This window comes from Schistocerca americana, chromosome 11 (genome assembly GCF_021461395.2).
Source record: "Schistocerca americana isolate TAMUIC-IGC-003095 chromosome 11, iqSchAmer2.1, whole genome shotgun sequence".
Taxonomy (NCBI): domain Eukaryota; kingdom Metazoa; phylum Arthropoda; class Insecta; order Orthoptera; family Acrididae; genus Schistocerca; species Schistocerca americana.
This window is the reverse complement of record NC_060129.1, coordinates 199618772-199640073: the sequence shown is the minus strand read 5'-3', so window position 1 is coordinate 199640073 and position 21302 is coordinate 199618772. Positions and strand designations below refer to the sequence as shown.

Genomic DNA, 21302 nt, shown 5'->3' with positions numbered 1-21302 from the left:
ATGGAGCAACATCTCAAAGTGATCAACGCATTCTCCAGAACATTCTGAAGAAGAGAAAAGTTTGCCAAAGTTTGTCCAGCACACCTTGACTCCCGAACACAAACAATGACATGTGCACACCTGCCAACACCTTGATAAAAATGCAAAATGCAAACAACTTTTTTTCTCTTGGAAAGATCATCATGGGTGATGAAACTGGTGTTATCAATACGAACCTAACACAAAATGACAAAGTACAGATATTCACACGAAAGGTCAATGACATCCAAGCCAAGTGGACACGCAAATCGAATAACATCTCAAAGAAGGATTTTTCTGACAGTTTCACATGGTCATATGAACATTCTGTGTTGTAACACCCTTAAGTCTTATCCACTTTTATTCATCCAGTCTTCAGACTTTTTGGACTCATACTCTATAAAGAGTTTCACAGAAACTTAGATCAATAAAAACAGAGAGTGACATCTGAGGTTGCTGAGGATATGGCAACGTTAAACGGTAGTGAATTGTTGTCATACCTGGTACGAGGCGGGTAAGCAGGGAGCAGCAAACTGCCGCCTCCGCCGCCACTGCCTCCTGCCTCCGGCAGCTGGGGCTGTTCCGACAGGCCAGTGACGTGTTGCTGCCATTGAGGGTGAAGGCCGCGGTGTCGGTGTCGGCCACGGCGTGTGCGCGCTTCGCGAGCAGGGACTGCTGCTGTCGGGCCACTGCGGAACGGCCGCTTCCTGCGCCACAGGCTAAATTTGCCATTCTTTAGCATGTCCTCATACTGCGGGTCTGCAACCGGCAAACACAGTAATTAGTTGCTGGGTAGATCATTTGAGCACACGTGAGGACATTCACCCTCCCTGAACATAAGAGCTTGAAGCTTGATGTAATCTTCTGAGGTTATCAGCCAAATGAATTTTCTAGTTGTCACCACCAGGCGAAGTGTCACGGCCGCATCCAGATCCTACCTTTATAACCTCTGGACAATAGACTCCTCTGCCCAGGGCCTAGCGGATGGACTTACCGTGCACCTCTGGAAAAGCTTTTGCAGCCAATGGTGGAGAGGCCCCGGTGGTGTGAAGCGAATCCAGGCATCGAGACGGTGCTGCCAGTCTATTCGGCCTGCTGCCTCCACCGCTCTCTCACTGGAATGTTCCTGACATATTTTTGCTAATGCTGGCCCCAGAAACCTGCTCTCTTGGCTACTAAGAATGTATTGTACTTGCATTTCCACTGCCTCTCCAATGGTCGAGTCCCAGAACCCTAAGGTGTATCGCCGCACCTTTGTCCGTTCAAAAGCAAATGTAGTCTTCAGTGATGCGGAACTCAGCCACTGATGACTTGAACAGACAACAGTGCTGTGCCAAAACAATGTTGTCCCGGTATTCGATCATCAAAGAGCCACAGAACATGAGAACACCAACTCTTGTCAACCAGGACAGCTGTATCCAACTGAGCTCTGCAGGTGATGTGGCGTCACAAAAAAGTAAGTCAGGAACACTCAATCGAGAAAGCAGTGGATGAAGCAGTCAGAACAGATACGCGGAACCAACACTCTATGCCTGGACCCCCACCCCCAGTCACGATATTCCATATGGTGGCAAGTGGGGACCACCCACTGAAACCGTGATCACAGGAGTCTGCAGTCCAGCAGCTGTAAAGGAGCAAACTGGACATGAACCCAACAGTTCACTTGAAGATGACAAATAGGAAACTCATGAAAAGGTTGTGACAAAATGATCCCAGGATTCAGGTGATGACCTGAGATTTCATCAATCAAAGTCTACGAGAAAGCCTCCACTCCCATCTTCAAATGTTACTGTTTACACTGGACTGAATAGCGGAAAACGAGCAAATGAGCATATACAGACAATTCGTCATCATTCACCACAATTCGTTTGCATCTGTGAACAACAATTAACATTACAGGAAAAGGAACAGAAAAGAGATAACAAGCACAGCCTATGACCACTCTGTTGTTTTTTGTGGTAATAATCAGCAACAGGATACAGCACTACACAATTAGAGAGATGAAGCACACCACTGATATTCAGAAAGGATTATTTTGCATGGAAAATGCACTGGTTTTGATAATGTAATGAAAATGGATTAGGAAAAAAAGAATTTAGGTTTCTGAATTTGTACGTAAGCATGAAATGCAGCGGGCAGTGTATGTAACCCTGAATTGAAAACTTACGATTTTCTTAGCATTATTCCAAAATTTTGCACACATGTTCAATGATGCTTTTTGTTGGCTTCTTATAACAATTGAGGAGGAAATTTAGCAGCAGAACACTAATTAATAATGACCAACGTAACCTAAAAAAAGGCTAGCATCTACACTCTCGTTATTAGCAACTGTAAATATTTATATTAATGACAGCTTCTCATTTTTACAGCTGCTACATTTAAAGATGTTTGCATGGCGTATGTGAAGCCCTTTAGAATTCTATAAAAGTGTCTATAACAAAGAAAGTGCCAATAAAATATGATTAATGAAATTTGAAACACGCATAGGCTACTTTTTAAATAGTTTGCTAAGAGGGCAGAGAATGTAATCCTAGGTAAACCATAATTATTTATCATAAAAAAATCACTAATACAACAGCAATAGATCTCCATGTAATTACAGATACCATGAAAATAAGCAAAAATAATGACAAGATCTTTCAAAGATTTTTAATTTTAATTGGCACAGCAGGTACATACTCACACTTGGAATGAAACAATTAAAATTTCGCCGTGCTTTGCCTTTTTAATTAAATGAAATACAATCTAATTCACTCCATTTCCTGCTGACAACTTCAACATTTTTTAATTAGGGCATTTTTTTTCCTACATGGGAACACAGGAAAGGTACCTGAATATAGTCAATAATATTCATACCATAATTTCAAAAGCTTGCAACAAGTCCTTTAATACCTTTTTCTTCACTAATAGGAAAAAAATGACAATATCCAATACAAACAATGTACCTCAGTGGAAGAAAATTATAATTAGTGTGACATTTTACAAAGTTCAGTACTTCTTGTCATGCAGTCACAATGCCACGTGACATTTTGCAAACCCAAAGTGTGATTTAGCCTGTATACACAATTTTCTTCTTTGTATGTTACTGTTATTCACAGACCACTGTCCAATTTGGTCGAACCTAACATCACCAACAGGCACAGGATGAATGTCCATTATCTCTAGTGGCGATAATTTAGACATCGGGAAAGGGAAAGAAAATTGGTTGATTCAAACAGAAATGTTTTCTTACATAACCTAACTTTTACCTACCAGTAGACACTAATGTTACCACTGAGTCCAAGTTGGCCCATTTGTTTACAATCTTGTAATACCGAAAGTAATACGCATAATTCTCTGTAGAAGCACAATTTTTACAAAGCATTTCATACACCCTAATAATGTATTTTTTTTAAACAAAAATTTAGCTCAAAAATAATTCAATTTCATTAGCAGAATTGTTGCTGTAACAACTCTTTGCATTTTCTTATGTCGTGCATGCTCATGATCCTGTTGGTGCTGCCATCATGTGACGTAGTTTACACAATGGTGCCATGTCAAGCCAGTGGTCTTTCATGGACATTGCAGAAATATCTAAGAACTGTAAACAGTCCAAATGGGCCATAGGACTTGAAAGGGTTCAGCAACTTCTGCTGTCCTCAGTTGGCTACACACTATCAGAGACCAGTGTCACGTTCACTTGTAAGAGGGAATTCTCCCAAATTGTTTGTGAAGCTATTGGGTTGTTGGGAGAAACTCACCCAGTTGCTATCGGTATACCCCATCATCACTGGATGCGTAGCAACAGGAAGTGAATGAGGGAGAAATGTTAACCAAAATACTACTGTTTTGTTGCAGATAAGGATTCCTGGTAGTCATTTGTCAGGACTGTTCAACTTGATCTGACCCCCTTTTCCCCTAAGGGCGGAGCCCCTCCATGTCAACAATGGCACGGTGACCGAACAGAAGTTCTACTGTCATCTGTGTTTGTTAGTGTTACTTGATGAATTAACAGGATGCCGTCTCCGATGTTCTCTGTCTGTCTGAGTAGGATTACCTATTAATATGGGACCATCGGGAGATACAGTTGGTCAAAAGCAAACAAAGGGTTGCGGTTTTGAAGGCAGAGGAGAAAAAAGTGCCAAGGCAAGTGCAAAGGGAAAAAATCATTTGCGACAGTTAGGTTGGGTAGTAAGGGCAGTAGCAGTCTCTCGCCATCTGCGACAGGTCGTGTAAGGGTCGGATTGTATTAGTGGTTGTGTATCACACATTGGTGCCAGAAGTAATAGCTAGGTTTGTTATATAATGAATGAGTCCTATCAAGGAGGGGGCCCTTGTCGCTGCTGGACAGGACTGATTCACTGTATGACAAACCTAGTTATGACTTACGGTACTGACGCACGATATCCGTCCACTAACACAATATGACCCTCGCACGAACTCTCGCAAATAGCGAGAGACTGCTACCGCCTTTACTACCCAGACCCGACTCTCGCAGAGGTTTTGTCCCCTTTGCATTTGCCTTGGCACTTTTTCCCCTCTGCCTCTCCCAAAGGGCCCGTATTAATGGGTAATACTACCCACATGGACGGATAACATCACTGACTGCATTCTGTGAACTCCTCAATCAAACACTAACAAACATAAAGGTGACAGTATAACTTTTGTGACGCTCACCGTGCCAGTGCAGGCGTGGACGAGCTCCACCCTTGGAGGAGGATGGGGGAGAGGGGTGGTGGGGGAGGGAGGGAGGGGGGGGGGGAGGAGGAAGTGTGAGATCGAGTCAAACAATCCTAAGACATCTGGTCGTGTAGTCTTACTGGAGTGACCCATGGCTATTCTTGTTGCCACCCTGTTGCCCCCAGTCCGTCCCATCACCACTGCACTGCAGCCAGCTGCCCGTGTGATCTGCCAATATGAGGCTCTTTTGTGCCTCGTGCCAATGATTTGCCCTTTCTCAAAGCCCAGAAGATGGCACGAAGCAGCACGTGCATGTCTTGTCGGCATGCTGCATTGTCCTCCCTGCTTGAAAAGTTTCAGTGCAGTAACACACTCCCAACAGCCATCAAGTAATTACAGCATTCTTCATCTATAGGGATTGCTTATACTGAAAATAAGTGTGCGTAAGGAAAAACTCATGCTCATATAATACAGGTATAGAAATATTGCAGTATAAACCTGTTAATGTTTGGTGAGGGTATCATCTGGAGTGCCCCAGAGAAGTGTGGTAGGTCCGCTGTTGTTTTCTATCTACATAAATGATCTTTTGGATAGGGTGGATAGCAATGTGTGGCTGTTTGCTGACGATGCTGTGGTGTACGGGAAGGTGTCGTCGTCGAGTGACTGTAGGAGGATACGAGATGACTCGGACAGGATTTGTGATTGGTGTAAAGAATGGCAGCTAACTCTAAATATAGATAAATGTAAATTAATGCAGATCAATAGGAAAAAGAATCCCGTAATGTTTGAATACTGCATTAGTAGTGTAGTGCTCAGCACATTCACGTCGATTAAATATTTGTGCGTAACATTGCAGAGCGATATGAAGTGGGACAAGCATGTAATTGCAGTTGTGGGGAAGGCGGATAGTCGTCTTCGGTTCATTGGTAGAATTTTGGGAAGATGTGGTTCATCTGTCAGGAGACAGCTTATAAAACACTAATACGACCTATTCTCGAGTACTGCTCGAGCGTTTGGGATCCCTATCAGGTCGGATTGAAGGAGGACATAGAAGCAATTCAGAGGCGAGCTGCTAGATTTGTTACTGGTAGGTTTGATCATCATGCGAGTGTTACGGAAATGCTTCAGGAACTCGGGTGGGAGTCTCTGGAGGAAAGGAGGCGTTCTTTTCGTTAATCGCTACTGAGGAAATTTAGAGAACCAGCATTTGAGGCTGACTGCAGTACAATTTTACTGCCGCCAACTTACATTTCGCGAAAAGACCACAGAGATAAGATAAGAGAGATCAGGGCTTGTACAGAGGCATATAGGCAGTAATTTTTCCCTCGTTCTGTTTGGGAGCGGAACAGAGAGAGAAGATGCTAGTTGTGGTACGAGGTACCCTCCGCCACGCACCGTATGGTGGATTGCGGAGTATGTATGTAGATGTAGATGCAAATGTGTGCACGGTATAACAGATTCCTCCTCTATCGGTGCATATAAGGGATCAGAGCACAGCAGAGACGGGGATGTCAATTCGAGCAAAAAGTTCCTAATAACTGCAAGTCACAAACACACAACTGTGAAGCTAAGGCTGCAAAGCAACAACCAATCTACGAAGTAGAAGTGAAAATATTGAATGTGGACTCACTGGAAGCCCATATGTGGCACTGAAAGAGGTACAAGTGGCGACACAGCCAGCAGCTGAAGTATGGAAGTGCATATCGACAGGCCAGTGACAGTGGCCGAGGAGTGCTCAGGCAAAAGCTTGTGGTGTTTTAAACACTTGAAGTAACTGAGTGCCCAACACCTAACCACATCCGGCCACCCTACCGCCGGCCCCGGTACTCACCGAACATCCAGTAGCTGCCCTTCAGTTTGCCAGCCTCCTGCCGGACGTTGATGAAACACTTGTTGCGCGACAGGGTGGTGCTCAACGCTTTCTGCCAGATCTTCCGATTGCGTCTGAAGTAGGGGAAGCGCCTCGTGACGTAGGCGAAGATCTCGTACAGCTTCGCCCTCCTGTCAGACACACAAAATCACAATACTCGGGCAAGATCGTTCTAAGAAGAACCACAGTTGAAGCTAGTGGTGGTGAGAAATTTCCAGTGCACCTACTACGAGTATTCAGGATGTCACCGTAACCCTCTCGACTCTGTACAGTTGGAGACATAAATAGCTGTTTTATATGTTTCCACGCTTTCAGGCTGACGAGAAGCAGTTTTGTCAATATTGTACTGCCTTACTCGTTTCAGTTATAACAAAAAACAAGGAAGATGCAGAACAGCATTGCTTGTAAGTTATTATGGCCTGTGTGAAATCTGAAAAAGAAGATAATCAAAGCATCGGAGATGTACTGCTATAGAAGTATCTTGAAAAGGAGGTTGACTGATTAGATGAGGAAACAGAAGGTTCGCAGACTCCGAGAGGAGAGAATCGTGTAGAAAACTTCAACAAGAAGAAAGGAGTGTTAGGACGTGTCTTAAGACGTAGAAAAACTTGCACGGTACTATAGGGAACTGTAGATGGTAAAAACTGTAGGTGAAGACAGAGATTGGAATATTTACAACAAGTAATTGAGGTGGACGGGCGAAAGCGCTCCTCCGAGATGCAGAAGTTGGCACAGGAGATAAAATCGTGGTGCACACATCAGACAAGTCAGAAGGCTGATGACTCACAAATAAAGGAGTTATGATAACTGACAAGTGACACAAAGGGAGAGATACACCAAACCACTTTAAGACTGCTGACTGAAAAAAAACACAAACTTATGTCTAACATATGCGTAAGTTACCGTGGGAAGTGCAAAACTACAGTGGGATGTATTTTCGTGCAAGTACTTATTGCTTTGCAGCAGTGCTACCAACCTGTGCGGTGACTGTGCTATGGCCATAGCACCGAGCTCCGTGTAGGAGAACAGCGGCTTCTTTTTGGCAGTAGAGGCCGAGCCAGACACACTACGGCACTGGTCCTCGCCTATCCCGTCGGCAGCACGGCCCGCGGCGGTTTCCCCCCTGTCGGCAGTGCCACCAGAGTCGGACGTCAGAACGGCAGCGTCGCCCGCAGATGTCGTGTCCGACACCGGAGTGTCATTCTCGCAGTGTCCCTCACTGGGTCGGGGCGAGTTCGGGGCAGCCTGACCTGCACTGCTGACACCAGAGACCAACAGAATTATTGAAGTTGATGGGACACTGCTGTTTTCAGTGTGACAAAGACAGCATTCGGCAGTTAAAGATTTGTGGAGTTCTACGTTTGTAAAAGAAAGACATTCAAATTGAAGTACAAAGGATACTCAGAACTGAAGCCAAATGAAAATGTTAATACAAGATGGCAAAATGAATGGGAGACTCGAGTAGAACTTAAGTAGTTCTCCCTAAGATCGCAGAGAGACTAAAAATGAGATTTTCTCATCCATTTGAGCAAAGTTGCAGATTATCAGACCATACGCTAAGTATCTCTATACAATCAGAAGGCTTTTTTTTTTTGGTAGGGTTTAAGGGCGCTCAACTGCTGAGGTCATTAGCGCCCAGTCACTGGTGTTAGAGCACATGGAATCTGTTAAAACTCAAGGGGATGGGGGGACACCAGAAGTACCTGACAAAGATGCAGATAAAATAAGTAAAAAGGTTAAATGTCTTTGGACAAGCCAGTTAAAGTTATAAAACGCAGAATACGAGCAGCTGCTCGAGCGTCATCAGCTAAAACATCCGGTAAAGTAGATGGCAGGGACAGGATAACACGAAATTGATTAAAACGGGGACACGACAATAAAACATGGCGCACTGTTAATGCCTGACCACAAGGGCACTGCGGGGCTGGATCACCGGAGAGCAGGTAGCGGTGGCTAAACCGGCAATGCCCAATCCGCAACCTGGTCAGAAGGACCTCCTCGCGCCGAGATGGTCGGGAGGAAGTTGTCCAAGCAGTTGGGAGCGGTTTTACTGCCTGGAGCTTGTTTCCTTGGAGGGATGACCAAGCATCCCACCACAAGGACTCAAGCCTCTTACATACATCCCCACGAACGTCAGATGACGGGACACAATGGGAGGCTGGCCGAGGCAGGAGGACTGCAGCCTTGGCTGCAGCATCCGCAGCCTCATTCCCAGGCACTCCTACATGTCCGGGAACCCACAGAAAGCTGACAGAACCGCCATTATCAGCGAAAGAATGGAGGGACTGCTGTATTCGTTGAATCAAGGGATGGACCGGATAGGGAGCCCCAAGGCTCTGAAGAGCACTGAGTGAGTCAGTGCAGAGTACATACGATGAATGGCGGTGGCGGCGGGCATACTGAATGGCCTGATGGAGAGCAAAAAGCTCGGCCGTAAAGCTGGAACATTGGTCAAGGAGCCGGTATTTAAAGGTGGCGGTCCCGACGACAAAGGCACAGCCGACACCATCGTCAGTTTTGGAGCCATCGGTGTAAATAAAGGTGTGACCGGCAAGTCGAGCACGAAGTTCGACAAACCGTGAGCAATACACTGCAGCCGGAGTACCCTCCTTCGGGAGTGAGCTGAGGTCGAGATAAATAGGAACCGGAGCCTGGAGCCAAGGTGGTATCGGGCTCTCACCCTCTCTGAAGGTGGTAGGGAGGGCAAAATCCAATTGTCGAAGCAGGCGACGGAAGCGGACTCCGGGGGGGCAGCAGGGCAGACACATACAACCCGTACTGACGGTCGAGAGAATCGGCAAAGAAGGACTCGTAAGAGGGGTGGTCGGGCATAGACAACAGCTGGCACGCATACCGACACAGCAGTACGTCGCGCCGGTAGGTCAATGGTAACTCGGCAGCTTCAGCATAAAGACTCTCCACAGGACTAGTGTAGAAGGCTCCGGTCGCAAGACGTATCCCCCGATGGTGGATGGAGTTGAGCCGGCGTAAGAGTGACGGCCGAGCGGACGAGTAGACGAAGCTCCCATAATCCAGCTTCGATCGGACTATGGACCGATACAAGCGAAGCAGGACAGTGCGATCCGCTCCCCAAGATGAACCGCTAAGAACTCTTAGGACATTAAGGGAACGTGTACAACGGGCCGCCAAATAAGAGACATGTGGAGACCAACACAGTTTCCTGTCCAACGTGAGCCCTAGAAACTTAGTTGTGTCCACGAATGGGAGAACAACGGGACCGAGGTGTAAGGATGGCGGAAGGAACGCTTTATATCGCCAAAAGTTGATACAAACTGTCTTCTCTTCAGAGAACCGGAAGCCATTTGCCACGCTCCATGAGTAGAGGCTGTCTAGACAACGCTGGAGGCAGTGCTCCAGGAGGCATGTTCTCTGGGCACTGCAGTAGATCGCGAAGTCATCGACAAAGAGAGAGCCTGAGACATTAGGTGGAATGCAATCCATAATTGGATTGATCGCTATGGCAAAAAGGGCTACGCTCAAGACGGAGCCCTGAGGCACTCCGTTCTCCTGGAGGAAGACGTCGGACAATACGGAACCCACACGTACCCTAAACTTTCGATCCGTTAAAAAGGAATCAATAAAAAGGGGCAGGCGACTGCGTAGGCCCCACCTGTGCATAGTGCGGAGGATACCTCCTCTCCAACAGGTATCATAAGCCTTCTCCAAGTCGAAGAACACGGCTACCGTTTGGCGCCTTCGCAAAAAGTTGTTCATGATGAATGTCGACAGGGTCACAAGGTGGTCAACAGCGGAGCGGCGGCGACGAAAGCCGCATTGGACATTAGTAAGTAGTCGTCGAGATTCAAGAATCCAGACTAACCGAGCATTAACCATGCGCTCCATCACCTTACAGACACAGCTTGTAAGAGAAATGGGGCGGTAACTAGAAGGAAGGTGTCTATCCTTCCCGGGTTTGGGTATAGGAACAACAACAGCGTCACGCCAACGCATGGGGACTTCACCTTCGGTCCAGACGCGATTGTAGGTACGAAGAATGAAGCTTTTGCCCGCCGGAGAAAGGTGTGCCAGCATCTGAACGTGAATGGCATCTGGCCCCGGAGCAGAGGACCGGGACAGTGCAAGCGCACGTTCGAGTTCCCGCATAGTAAAGGGGGCATTATAAGTTTCCAGATTCAGCGAGTGGAAGGAAGGTCGCCGAGCCTCTTCTGCCTCTTTCCCGGGAAGGAAGGCAGGATGTAATGGGCGGAGCTTGAAACCTCCGCGAAAAACTGGCCGAAGGCATTGGAGACAGCCACAGGATCAACAAGGACCTCATTACCTGAGGTCAGGCCAGGTACCGGGGAGTGGGCCTTAATGCCAGACAGCCAGCGACAGAAGAGGGAGTAAAACTGTTAAAGGAGCTGGTGAAAGAGGCCCAACAAGCTTTTTTGCTGTCTTTGATGACTCTACGGCATTGCGCTCGGAGTCGTTTGTATTCTATACAGTTCGCCAATGTAGGATGGCGGCGAAAGGTGCGTAAAGCACGTCGTCGAGCACGAATAGCGTCCCTACAAGCCTCGTTCCACCAGGGGATGGAAACGCGACGTGAAGAAGAAGTAGTACGAGGAATGGAACGTTCAGCAGCATTGATGATAACAGCCGTGAGGTATTCGACCTGACTGTCACAACTGGGAAAATCGTGGTCCGGAAAGGTCGCCAGGGAGGAGTACAGTCCCCAGTCAGCTTTCAGTATGTTCCAGTTCGAAGGACGTGGGGATGGGGTGTGGTGCAGGAGACGAACGACACAGGGGAAGTGGTCGCTCGAATAGGTGTCAGAAAGGACATACCACTCGAACCGACGGGCAAGAGTGGCAGAACAGATCGAGAGGTCCAAGTGGGAGTAGGTATGAGTAGAGTCCGAAAGGAAAGTCGGGGCGCCGGTATTGAGGCAGACAAGATTGAGATGGTTGAAGACATCCGCCAAGAGTGAGCCTCTTGGACAGGACGCAGGAGAGCCCCAAAGGGGATGATGGGCATTGAAGTCGCCAAACAATAAGAACGGCGGGGGAAGCTGATCGATCAGGTGCATCATGTCAGCCCGACTAACAGCAGATGACGGTGGAGTGTAGATGGTACAAACTGAAAAAGTAAAAGCAGAAAGAGTAATGCGGACAGCTATTGCTTGGAGTGGGGTGGTCAATGAGATGGTATGGTAATAAACATCGTCCCGAACGAGCAACATGACCCCACCATGAGCTGGGATACCGTCCACAGGGGCGAGGTCATACCGCTCCGAGGTATAGTGGGTAAAGGCAATACGGTCAGTCGGGCGCAACTTGGTTTCCTGGAGACCAAGGACGAGCGGACAGTGCAGGCGGAGGAGCAGTTGTAATTCCTCCCGATTAGATCGAATACCTCTGATGTTCCAATGAAACAACGCCATTGCTAGTCAAAAAGTTGGGGGAACGAGACGGGGAAGAGCTGGTCACCTCGATGGCCGTGGAGGGCCAGTTTGCGAGGGAACAACGCTACAACCAACGTGAGGCAGATCCGGTTCCATCGACTCGTCGCCAGCTGCGGCCGCTGTCCCTGATTGTGTAGGAGGGGCCGCATCATTTGCCGACGAAAGGCCGGCGGAGCGCCTGGCAGCAGAGCGTCCCGGCGAAACTGAGGACGGCCGGGAGCAGCGACTCACGGATGAAGCGTCAGACGAAACGCGCCGGGGTGGAGAGGGGGATAGAGACTTCTTCTTGGAGGCCTTCTTGGAAGGCCGAGGAGGCACAGGGATGGTGGGCTGGACACGAAGAAGGTCCTCACGCGCGGGGTCCGTTTTGGAACGCCGGACCTCGGAAGCTGGGGTCCGGAACGTTTCCCCGATGGACGCCTGAGAAGAGGATCGCTTCTCAGGTGGCGTGGGGGAAGGAGGAGGAGGAAGCGTGGCCCCTGGGGCAGAGGGGGTGGGGGCCACGGGGGAGGAGGATTTGAAAGGGAGGGATTTGGGAGGCGGAGGCAGAGCCCCCTGATGGGCGGAGGAGGCGGAGGGGGGACAAGATAGGGGTGAGGATACCGCAGAAGGAGTGGACACAACTGAGGCAAACGAGGTGGTCAATGGCACGGGATGGAGGCGGTCGTACTTCTTCCTGGCCTCAGAATAAGAGAGCCGATCCAAAGTTTTGATTTCTTGTATCTTTTTCTCCTTCTGATAGGCGGGGCAGTCTGGGGATCTAGGCGAGTGGACGCCAGGACAATTAGGGCACCGAGGTGGTGGGGTGCAAGTATGTTCCTCACGAAGAGGACGTCCACAGTCGCCACAAAGGGGCTCAGCCTCACACCGTGACGACATGTGCCCAAAGCGCAAACACCTAAAACAGCGCATAGGAGGCGGGACGTAAGGTCGCACGTCGCACCGGTAGCACATCACCTTTACCTTCTCTGGGAGAACGTCCCCCTCGAAGGCGAGGATAAAGGCCCCGGTGTCGATGCGACAGTCTTTGGGGCCGCGCTGGACTCGCCGGACGAAATGCACGCCGCAGCGCTCCAGGTTGGCCCTGAGCTCCTCATCAGATTGTAGCAGGAGGTCACGATGAAAAATAACCCCCTGCGTCCTATTTAGTGCCAGATGTGGGACAATGGATACTGGGATGTCCCCTAGGCAGTCGCACGCCTGGAGTGCCGCCGACTGTGTGGCAGAGGTGGTCTTGATAAGAACGGACCCTGATCGCATCTTGCTGAGAGCCTCGATTTCCCCGAAGACGTCCTCAATGTGCTGAACAAAGAACATGGGCTTGGAGGTGGCGAACGTCCCCCCATCTGTTTGAGAACAGACCAAATAGCGGGGGAAGTACTTCGCCCCAAGCCGGCGGGCCTGTCCCTCCTCCCAGGGAGTGGCCAAGGGGGAAAGGGCAGGAGAACCGGAACTAGAAACGGTACCTTTTCTTTTGAAAGACTCGGCCGCAGAGCGACCTGATACGTGTTGACGTTTCATGTGCGAAACGTCCGCCCCGATACCACCCACTCCGACCAGGGGCTCTCCCCACGGTCGCCACCCAGCCGCAGCAAGGGCCACCTGGCAGGATGACCATTGCCGGGAGTCCTGATGCCCCAAGGAGACGGGCATCTACTCCTTGGCCGACGTGGGGAGGGTGCAGCTCAGGTATCGGCAGTACGATCCCTGCGTTGTCAGGGGGCTACAACCTAGAGGGTACATGACGACCCCACCACAACGGGCTGGCTACCGTGCTGGATTTCTGGTGCCATGGAAAGTCCATCATGATCGCTGGTGCAGATGGAGATGCACTATGGGCGTACCTTTGACAACCCATCAGGCGTTTAGGCCCAATTTGAGGAATAATGGGTATGGTGACAACGCCGGTGCAATGCTGAGTGCCAAGGTCTTAGTGCACTTAGGACCAGTGGTACACCATGTAAGGTGTCCTTCCCCAAAAGGCTCGTACTTATGTAGAATTTTGAAAAATGGAGGTCAAACCCCAAGGGGGACCATTACATGGAAGGCCGAAACGGTTGAAACTCCTTTTAGTCGCCTCTTACGACAGGCAGGAGTACCTCGGGCCTATTCTTACCCCGGACCCGCAGGGGGGAATCAGAAGGCTGACAAATGACAGTCAAATGCCTGCGACAGTGTGGGCACTCCGGAACACACGGCGTGGGACCGTGCACTCCACAGAGATGCAGAGGGTACCGGTCGCCGGGCAATGCAGACTCCGGCACCTGAATCAGTTCTGACGAACCAGTAGATCTGGTAAATCTGAAAGTAGTGCAGCCACAATATCCAGAAAGATTAGGCAAATACCTTCCCGTACGTCGTCGGCACCTAGCATTCGGTGACAGATCGCAGTTCCGAACTACCACAAATGACCACCGGCGGCAAGTACGGTGGCAATCCATTGTTTTAGAGAGGCACAGAAGTATTACTTTCAGGTCACAACTGGCAAAAATTGAGAGAATTTTGATGACACAACAGAATGCCACAGACATTCTACATTCTCACGTGTTACCGCACGTGAAACATTACAGTGGTGCAAATTTTCAACAAGACAGTATTTGTCCACACAAGTCACATCCGTACAAACTGTCTGTGTGATGTTGAGATCCTCCCACAGCCAGCAACATACAATGGTCTGTCCACAATACAACACACGTGGGTCCAGGTTGGACATCAGCTGCCAGTACCCAGCATATCAGAGCTCAGTTACAACAACTGTGGGCCAGCTTCTCTCAGGAGAGTGCTCTATCACACCCATTCCAAAAAAGATCAGCGCAATCATCCAGGCCGATGGTGTGCATCGTCATTCTGATAAGTGGACTCATGCTGCCAGATTTCCTGTAGAGTTGACTCATTTTTGTAATCACCAAAATAACTTCACATTTCCTCTCAATCCGGGAAGTTTCGTGTTATCTGCATCTCCACTTCTCGGTGTATCACCATCTTGTCTCGGTCAGTATAGTTGGGTAGTTAGCTAAGGGGAGGCAGAACGACCCATCTTCCAATGTTAATTTTAGTAAATAGAAGGAACATTTTTTTCTAAAACCATTAAACATATTGCTCTGAAATTTCGACTACATATTCAGTGAATCTTTCTCTACAAAGTTATACTGCCATGTTAAGAAATATTTATTGGTTTTTGTTTTACAATTTTTTTTAAACAGATGCTACTTTTTCTCTCTAAAATTTTGCACTGTTTCATCTATAACTCTTGAATTACACAATATTTTTTTTACTTACAATTTGTTATAAAAACGAAGGAAAACAAGTAAACAATATTGTGTATAAACTTCATTGATATACTGTTAGCAGTTTTTGAGAAAATGTTCCTCAAAGATGGAAATTTCCAAGTTACGGGAAATGGCTTCCGAAGTTTTTTAATAAATTCCTGCCCCATATGACAGATTATCAGCATCCTCTTCTTTTTCCAGTGTTAGTTTCCTTTTCACTGGTCTTTTCTTCCCTTTTTCTGCATGTTGTAGGCTTTTGTCTCTTCTTCCTGCACCTCATAGTCTTTCTTCATCAATTAGGTGCATTGTGGAAATAGTGTTGTGTCCTGGTTGGAAACCTAAATGTTTGAGCACTTCACATTTGATAATGTTTCCTTCATTGTATGTTGCCACTGCATGATACACTCCAAAATGTAATGTTTTTATCTGTACAAACACTCTTTTGGGAATCCTAATCCAAATTAAATTATTTACACTTTCATTTGCATTTTGTGTTTTCCCGTGTAAACACTATTCCAATAAACTTGGCTGTGATAAATCTCTAAATATGGGCTTCATTACATCAATTACAGCATTTGGCAAATTGTTTTTATGGGCATATTCCTTTCCTGATTGGTACTTACACCATGAGTCATCACCTGTGGGGCACAGTGCATGTTGTAGGGCTCATTTGTTGATGCAGTATGAAAAAATAATGTCCATACTGCTCTCCTCATATGCTCAATGCTTCTTGTATTTTGCCTAATTGCACGCCCATAATACCTCTGCAATCTATCAATTGCTTCATTTGTCAATCTTCCTCTTCCTTCAAGGGTCCTACCATCACTAAGCTTTTGGGATCCTAATGTCTGCTTTGGTTTGCACAAGCGAGCCCCATGCACTTCTGCACATGTACAATGCACTCCCGTTTTTTAATGTGAATTTCATTGCCATAAGATTTGAGTTCCTCTACAGCTTTATATCCCTTAGAATCACAATCTCCTAGATAGTGTATCGTACATTATACCACTCCTGTGATTTGGAAAAAATTGCTTTCACTCCCTCTACTTCCATCGCTCCACTGTGCCATGAAAATTTGCTTTACAAATTTCACTACATTCGTCCTTGGTATTGCCCTGACATCTACAATGTTTTGAGAGAATAGCAACGTCAATTACTTTGCAATTGTCTCCACTAGTAGCTGTCAACTCCATTTAGAGATTTATGACTTCTATGTTGCCATAATCCATCTAAAGCAACAGTTAAATCTCTACAATTTCCATTATCTGTCACAACTTCTTCAACTGCTTTCTTCATTGTTGCTTGAGCAATATCTTCAGCAGAAGATCCCACCTATTCATTATAAAATCCAAACTTGGTTGGTGGTATTAGCAAGTTCATAATTCTATGTAAAATTGTCCCTGCAGCACTGCCCCGCCAATGAAACGCAAGCCATACACTAGCCTGACATTTATATCGTATGCCTTCTTTCCAGTATTACCACTACGAGGAATACTGTTAGAATTAGAAAACAAAACTTCTGCAGCACATCTGTTACACTTCAATAACATTTTACATGCCAAACCAATGTGTGAAGTAATTTTCAATTCCAGTCCTCTTCGCAAACTTGGCATAATACATTATATTTCAAAATATTAGAGAGCAAGGAAATGTTAATTATTTCATTCACATCATGACTGTCACTTTCATAGTCTTCAAATTTTTCTTTGCCGTCAGAATGTTTCTTGCTGGAAGAAGTTCTATCACATTCATTTGGAGTAGTTGGCGAAGCGGCCTGAGCAGCGCCTCCCTTCGAAACAACGAAAGATTTTTTCTTCCACTCGTTGTGCCTTTTCATAAACACTCGATTACTGAAATGGGGCATACCGATATCCACAAACCAAATACGTACAACAGGTACGAGCTAACTTCGCCAAATACTCAAACTTGAACAGCTAAACACCACAAAGCAAACTCCACAGGTCAACACACACGGTATAGCGTTTATGTTTACCGATATGAACAGTCACTTGTCACAGACATAAAGCCATACAACATTGTAAAACAAAACACTGTCTAATCCCACAAAGACACCCTGCCTGCAGCCAGCGAGTGGCACCGTCAGAAGTGACACACCGAGTCGCTACAACTGTTTACGCGGCGTGTCAACTTTGCAGCGATAAAAAAACACACTTAGAATTCACTCAGAAGGGTGAAACTTTATTTGTTTTATTCAGAAAACTCCAAACAATTTTATAATGAAAAAAACCAAAAAACGTTAGTTTTGTCATTTTCATCATTCCGGCTCCCGTCAAGGGTTTCATAGCAGTAAAAAGAAGGTTTTATTTACCTTTTTTGTTTCCCGATTATAGTGCTATATCTTTTGCAGTCTTTTCATAGTATCACTATTTTTCTATTTTTGTAATGTCAGTAAGTATCAGGTATAATAATTAGTACACATACATTTTATCACATAAAACATCTGAGTTGTATGGCTTTTCTTAGATTTCCAGATAACAGGCTGTAATTGTGAAGAATGAATGAATAAGTAAATTTTGAAGATTTATGATGATCTGCTTTATTCTGATAATGTATTTGTTTTGGAATCATTAAGTCCTCAGCCATGCTTTGTTTCTTGTCATTCAGGTGTCAACTCTAGGCATTTTGGAACTCACAAAACAATTACCCAGAGAAATTGTTCTTTTAAATGGGTTCTTCAGCTGATCTTCCCAGCAGTATTTCATCACACTCTTTCTGCTGCTCCTGTTCTTGGATGAAGATTCTTCCACGCTTCCTCAGTTTCCATTGAAAACTGATGCAATTTCTTCTTCTTCTTCTTCTCCTCCCCCCCCCCCCCTTCAAATTCTGAATTTTTCCCTTTACTTGTTAATGTCCCCTTCAATACCAAAGAAGGAAAGTTGCTACTCACCACATAGCGGAGATGCTAAGTCGCAATAGGCACAACAGAAAGATTCACACAATCATAGCTTTTGGCGATTAAGGTGTTTGTCAGCAGTAGACACACATGTGCGCGCGCACACACACACACACACACACACGAACGCATGCGCGCGCGCGCGCACACACACACACACACACGTCTGCCATCTCAGAGAGCTGAAACCACACTGCAGTATGATTTCAGCTCTCTGAGACTGCAGACATGTGCACAAGTTGTGTGTGTGTGTGTGTGTGTGTGTGTGTGTGTGTGTGTGTGTGCACGCACGCGCGCATTTGTGTCTACTGCTGACAAACACCTTAATGGCCGAAAGCTATAATTGTGTGAATCTTTCAGTTGTGCCTATCACGACTCCGCATCTCTGCAGGTTGGGAAACAGGGTCGAGATTGTCGTCATGACACAGAGCATTTTGAGGAGGAAGGTTTAGTTTAACAACAGGTTTTACCAACCTAAGACTGCGTGCCTAGTATGGATTAGGGCATTTTATGCAGAAGTAGCGAAGGTTCATGAAAGCCCTTTATAGAGATGGCCGTCTTCAAAAGCAGTGTTTATTTGTACAAAATAACTATGAAATTAAACTAAAGCTACTGTTACACAACACAATGAGCAGAATGAAGGCCGCTACTACAGCCATTCAACCTCAGACTGTTTAAGTTGCCACAACTGTCAACAGAATACAGTCAACAGGAGATGTCCCGAACAGCGCCAACACCAAACAGAAGTACGAAAGAAGCATTCTTGTTCTTAAAATTAAAAATGATTACAGTATATTTAATTAAGAATTCTGATACAAGATGCACCCTTAGATTGAACTTCATTATGAGTAGGCGGTAAAATTTTTCTATTCTACCTTTTCCATGTATTGACTGCTTCTTTGAACACAACAAGAGAGATGTAATTCTAACAATGATCCCAAAAAAACAGTACCGTTCTGTTAATAATAGGCAAACAAAAACAAGTGAAAAAGGCATATTCTTTAATAACTTAAATCAGTCAAATGATTAGAGAAGATGGGAAATGTATTTCTGTCGAAGAAAAAATGACTATTCCACAACATATAGCTTCGCATGTTTAATTAGCAGAGGACATAGAACTTTCCGCTTCCATGCCGAACACAAGTGGGAGAAATCGGTGCAACATGTGAGACAGTCAGGTTCCATGGCAAAAAAGCGTAATTACATACAGTCATCAGCACATGATCATTTGGGTAAACACATTGCAGAGTGGTTTGATAGCATGAGTGTGTCGGGAAAGCCGTTTGATTGCAATATACTGAGAGAAAAGGCACTTTAGCTTGCTGCAAAAATGGAGGTCACCAACTACACAGTATCAAATGGTTGGATCAATTAATTTAAAATTTGTGATAACATTGTTTACGACCAACTGTGTGGTGAAAGTGTAAGTGTTGGTAGTGGAACTGTGCACCAATGAAAAAAAAAAAGAACTGCAAAATATTTTGAAAGATTATGATCAATAAATATATTTAATATTAATGAAACTGTCTTTTTTGTAATGCATTTCCAAGTAAGAACTTATATTTTAATAGTGAGATATGCCATGGTAGAAAAATGAGTATGCAGAAGATAACCGTTTTACTTATGGTCAGTGCTGATAGATCTGAAAAATTACCTCCTTTGGTAATGGGTAGATTTAAAAAGCCAAGGTGTTTCAAAAATGTGAGAAGCTTGCCCACTAATTATGATTCCAATAGCCACGCATGGATGACTAGTCTCATCTTCACGTCCACCATGCACGCACTGGATGCTAAAACCGTGGCAAACAACAGGAAAATAATGCTGCTACTCAAACAGGAGTGCAGCATGTCCAGACTTTCTGCAGCTCGGAAACATTAAGTTTGTGTTCCTGCCTCCTGGTTGTACGAGTGAGCTTCAAACGTTAGATCCGGCAATTATCGTTTCATTTAAATGGAAATATAGAAAAATTCTTGTGCAGAAGGCTGTATTTATTTACGATAATGGCACGAGCCCAAAATCTGCGGCCATATAACTTTTGGATGCTAAGCACTATGTCACCAAAGCATGGATGGATGTGACTCCTTTAATTAGCCGACCGCGGTGGTCTAGCGGTTCTAGGCGCTCAGTCTGGAACCGCGCAACTGCTACGGTCACAGGTTCGAATCCTGCCTCGGGCATGGATGTGTGTGATGTCCTTAGGTTAGTTAGGTTTACGTAGTTCTAAGTTCTAGGGGACTGATGACCACAGATGTTAAGTCCCATAGTGCTCAGAGCCATTTGAGCCATTTTTTTCCTTTAATTATTTTTAACTGTTTCATGAAAGCACGATTTAAATTCACAGAAAACACACAGGAACAAATGACAGAAGACTTGTCTGAACCTACAGATTTTTCTGTGATACGTATTTCATCCACGTTGTTGGTGTTGATGCTTCAGTCATCACTTCAGAGGTGTCAACAGTAGACAGCATCATTACCTAACATTCTGAAGAAGGGAAGAGAGAGGTGATTGATGATGATGATGATGATGATGATGATGAGCTAGAACAAGCAGTAGAGAAGCTATGGAATCTTTGAACATTTTGAGGCAGTACATTGGTAGCACATCAGGTGACGATAACATGTTTGGGGCTTTGTATACTGTGGAGATAGAATCAGAGCTAATTCTTGTTAGAAAGAAACAAAAACAATGACTTACTTCAGATTTTTTAAACACGGAAACATTAAATTATTTTAAATTTGTTTTTATAACAATGTAAAGAGAATGACAGTAAGAGTAATTTATATATTTTTACTTGCTGTGTTTCCTATGCTTTCCTGCATTTTACACTTTTTTGGGTCAGTCTGCTGAAAAGTGTAAAATGGGAGTTTTACTGTATCTGAGTATGTAGGAGAAGCTTAGTAGCTTAATTCTGTTCTGCAATCAAATTGTACAAAAGATGTTTAGCCATAAGATGATTTTTCTTTCTATGTAAGATTATGTCTGAACTAGTCTCTATAAAACAAAGATGCTGCAACTTACCAAACGAGAAAGCGTTGGTACATAGACACAATTAAAAAAACACACAAATTTCAAGCTTTCGCAACCGAAGGTTGCTTCATCAGGAAACAGGGAAGGAGAGGGAAAGACGAAAGGATGTGGGTTTTA

The 21302-nt window shown here is 45.6% G+C and overlaps 1 protein-coding gene across 1 annotated transcript in view; it reads right to left on the bottom strand.

The window, feature by feature from the left end:
* LOC124553556 overlaps positions 1-21302 on the bottom strand; it is a 439905-nt gene that overhangs the window by 275270 nt on the left and 143333 nt on the right. Inside the window, exons 15-17 of the mRNA XM_047127403.1 lie at positions 7524-7802; positions 6509-6678; positions 519-777 (exon numbers count right to left, since the gene is read on the bottom strand). Of these exons, the coding sequence (XP_046983359.1) occupies positions 519-777; positions 6509-6678; positions 7524-7802 (708 nt within the window). The remainder of the gene's footprint in view (positions 1-518; positions 778-6508; positions 6679-7523; positions 7803-21302) is intronic.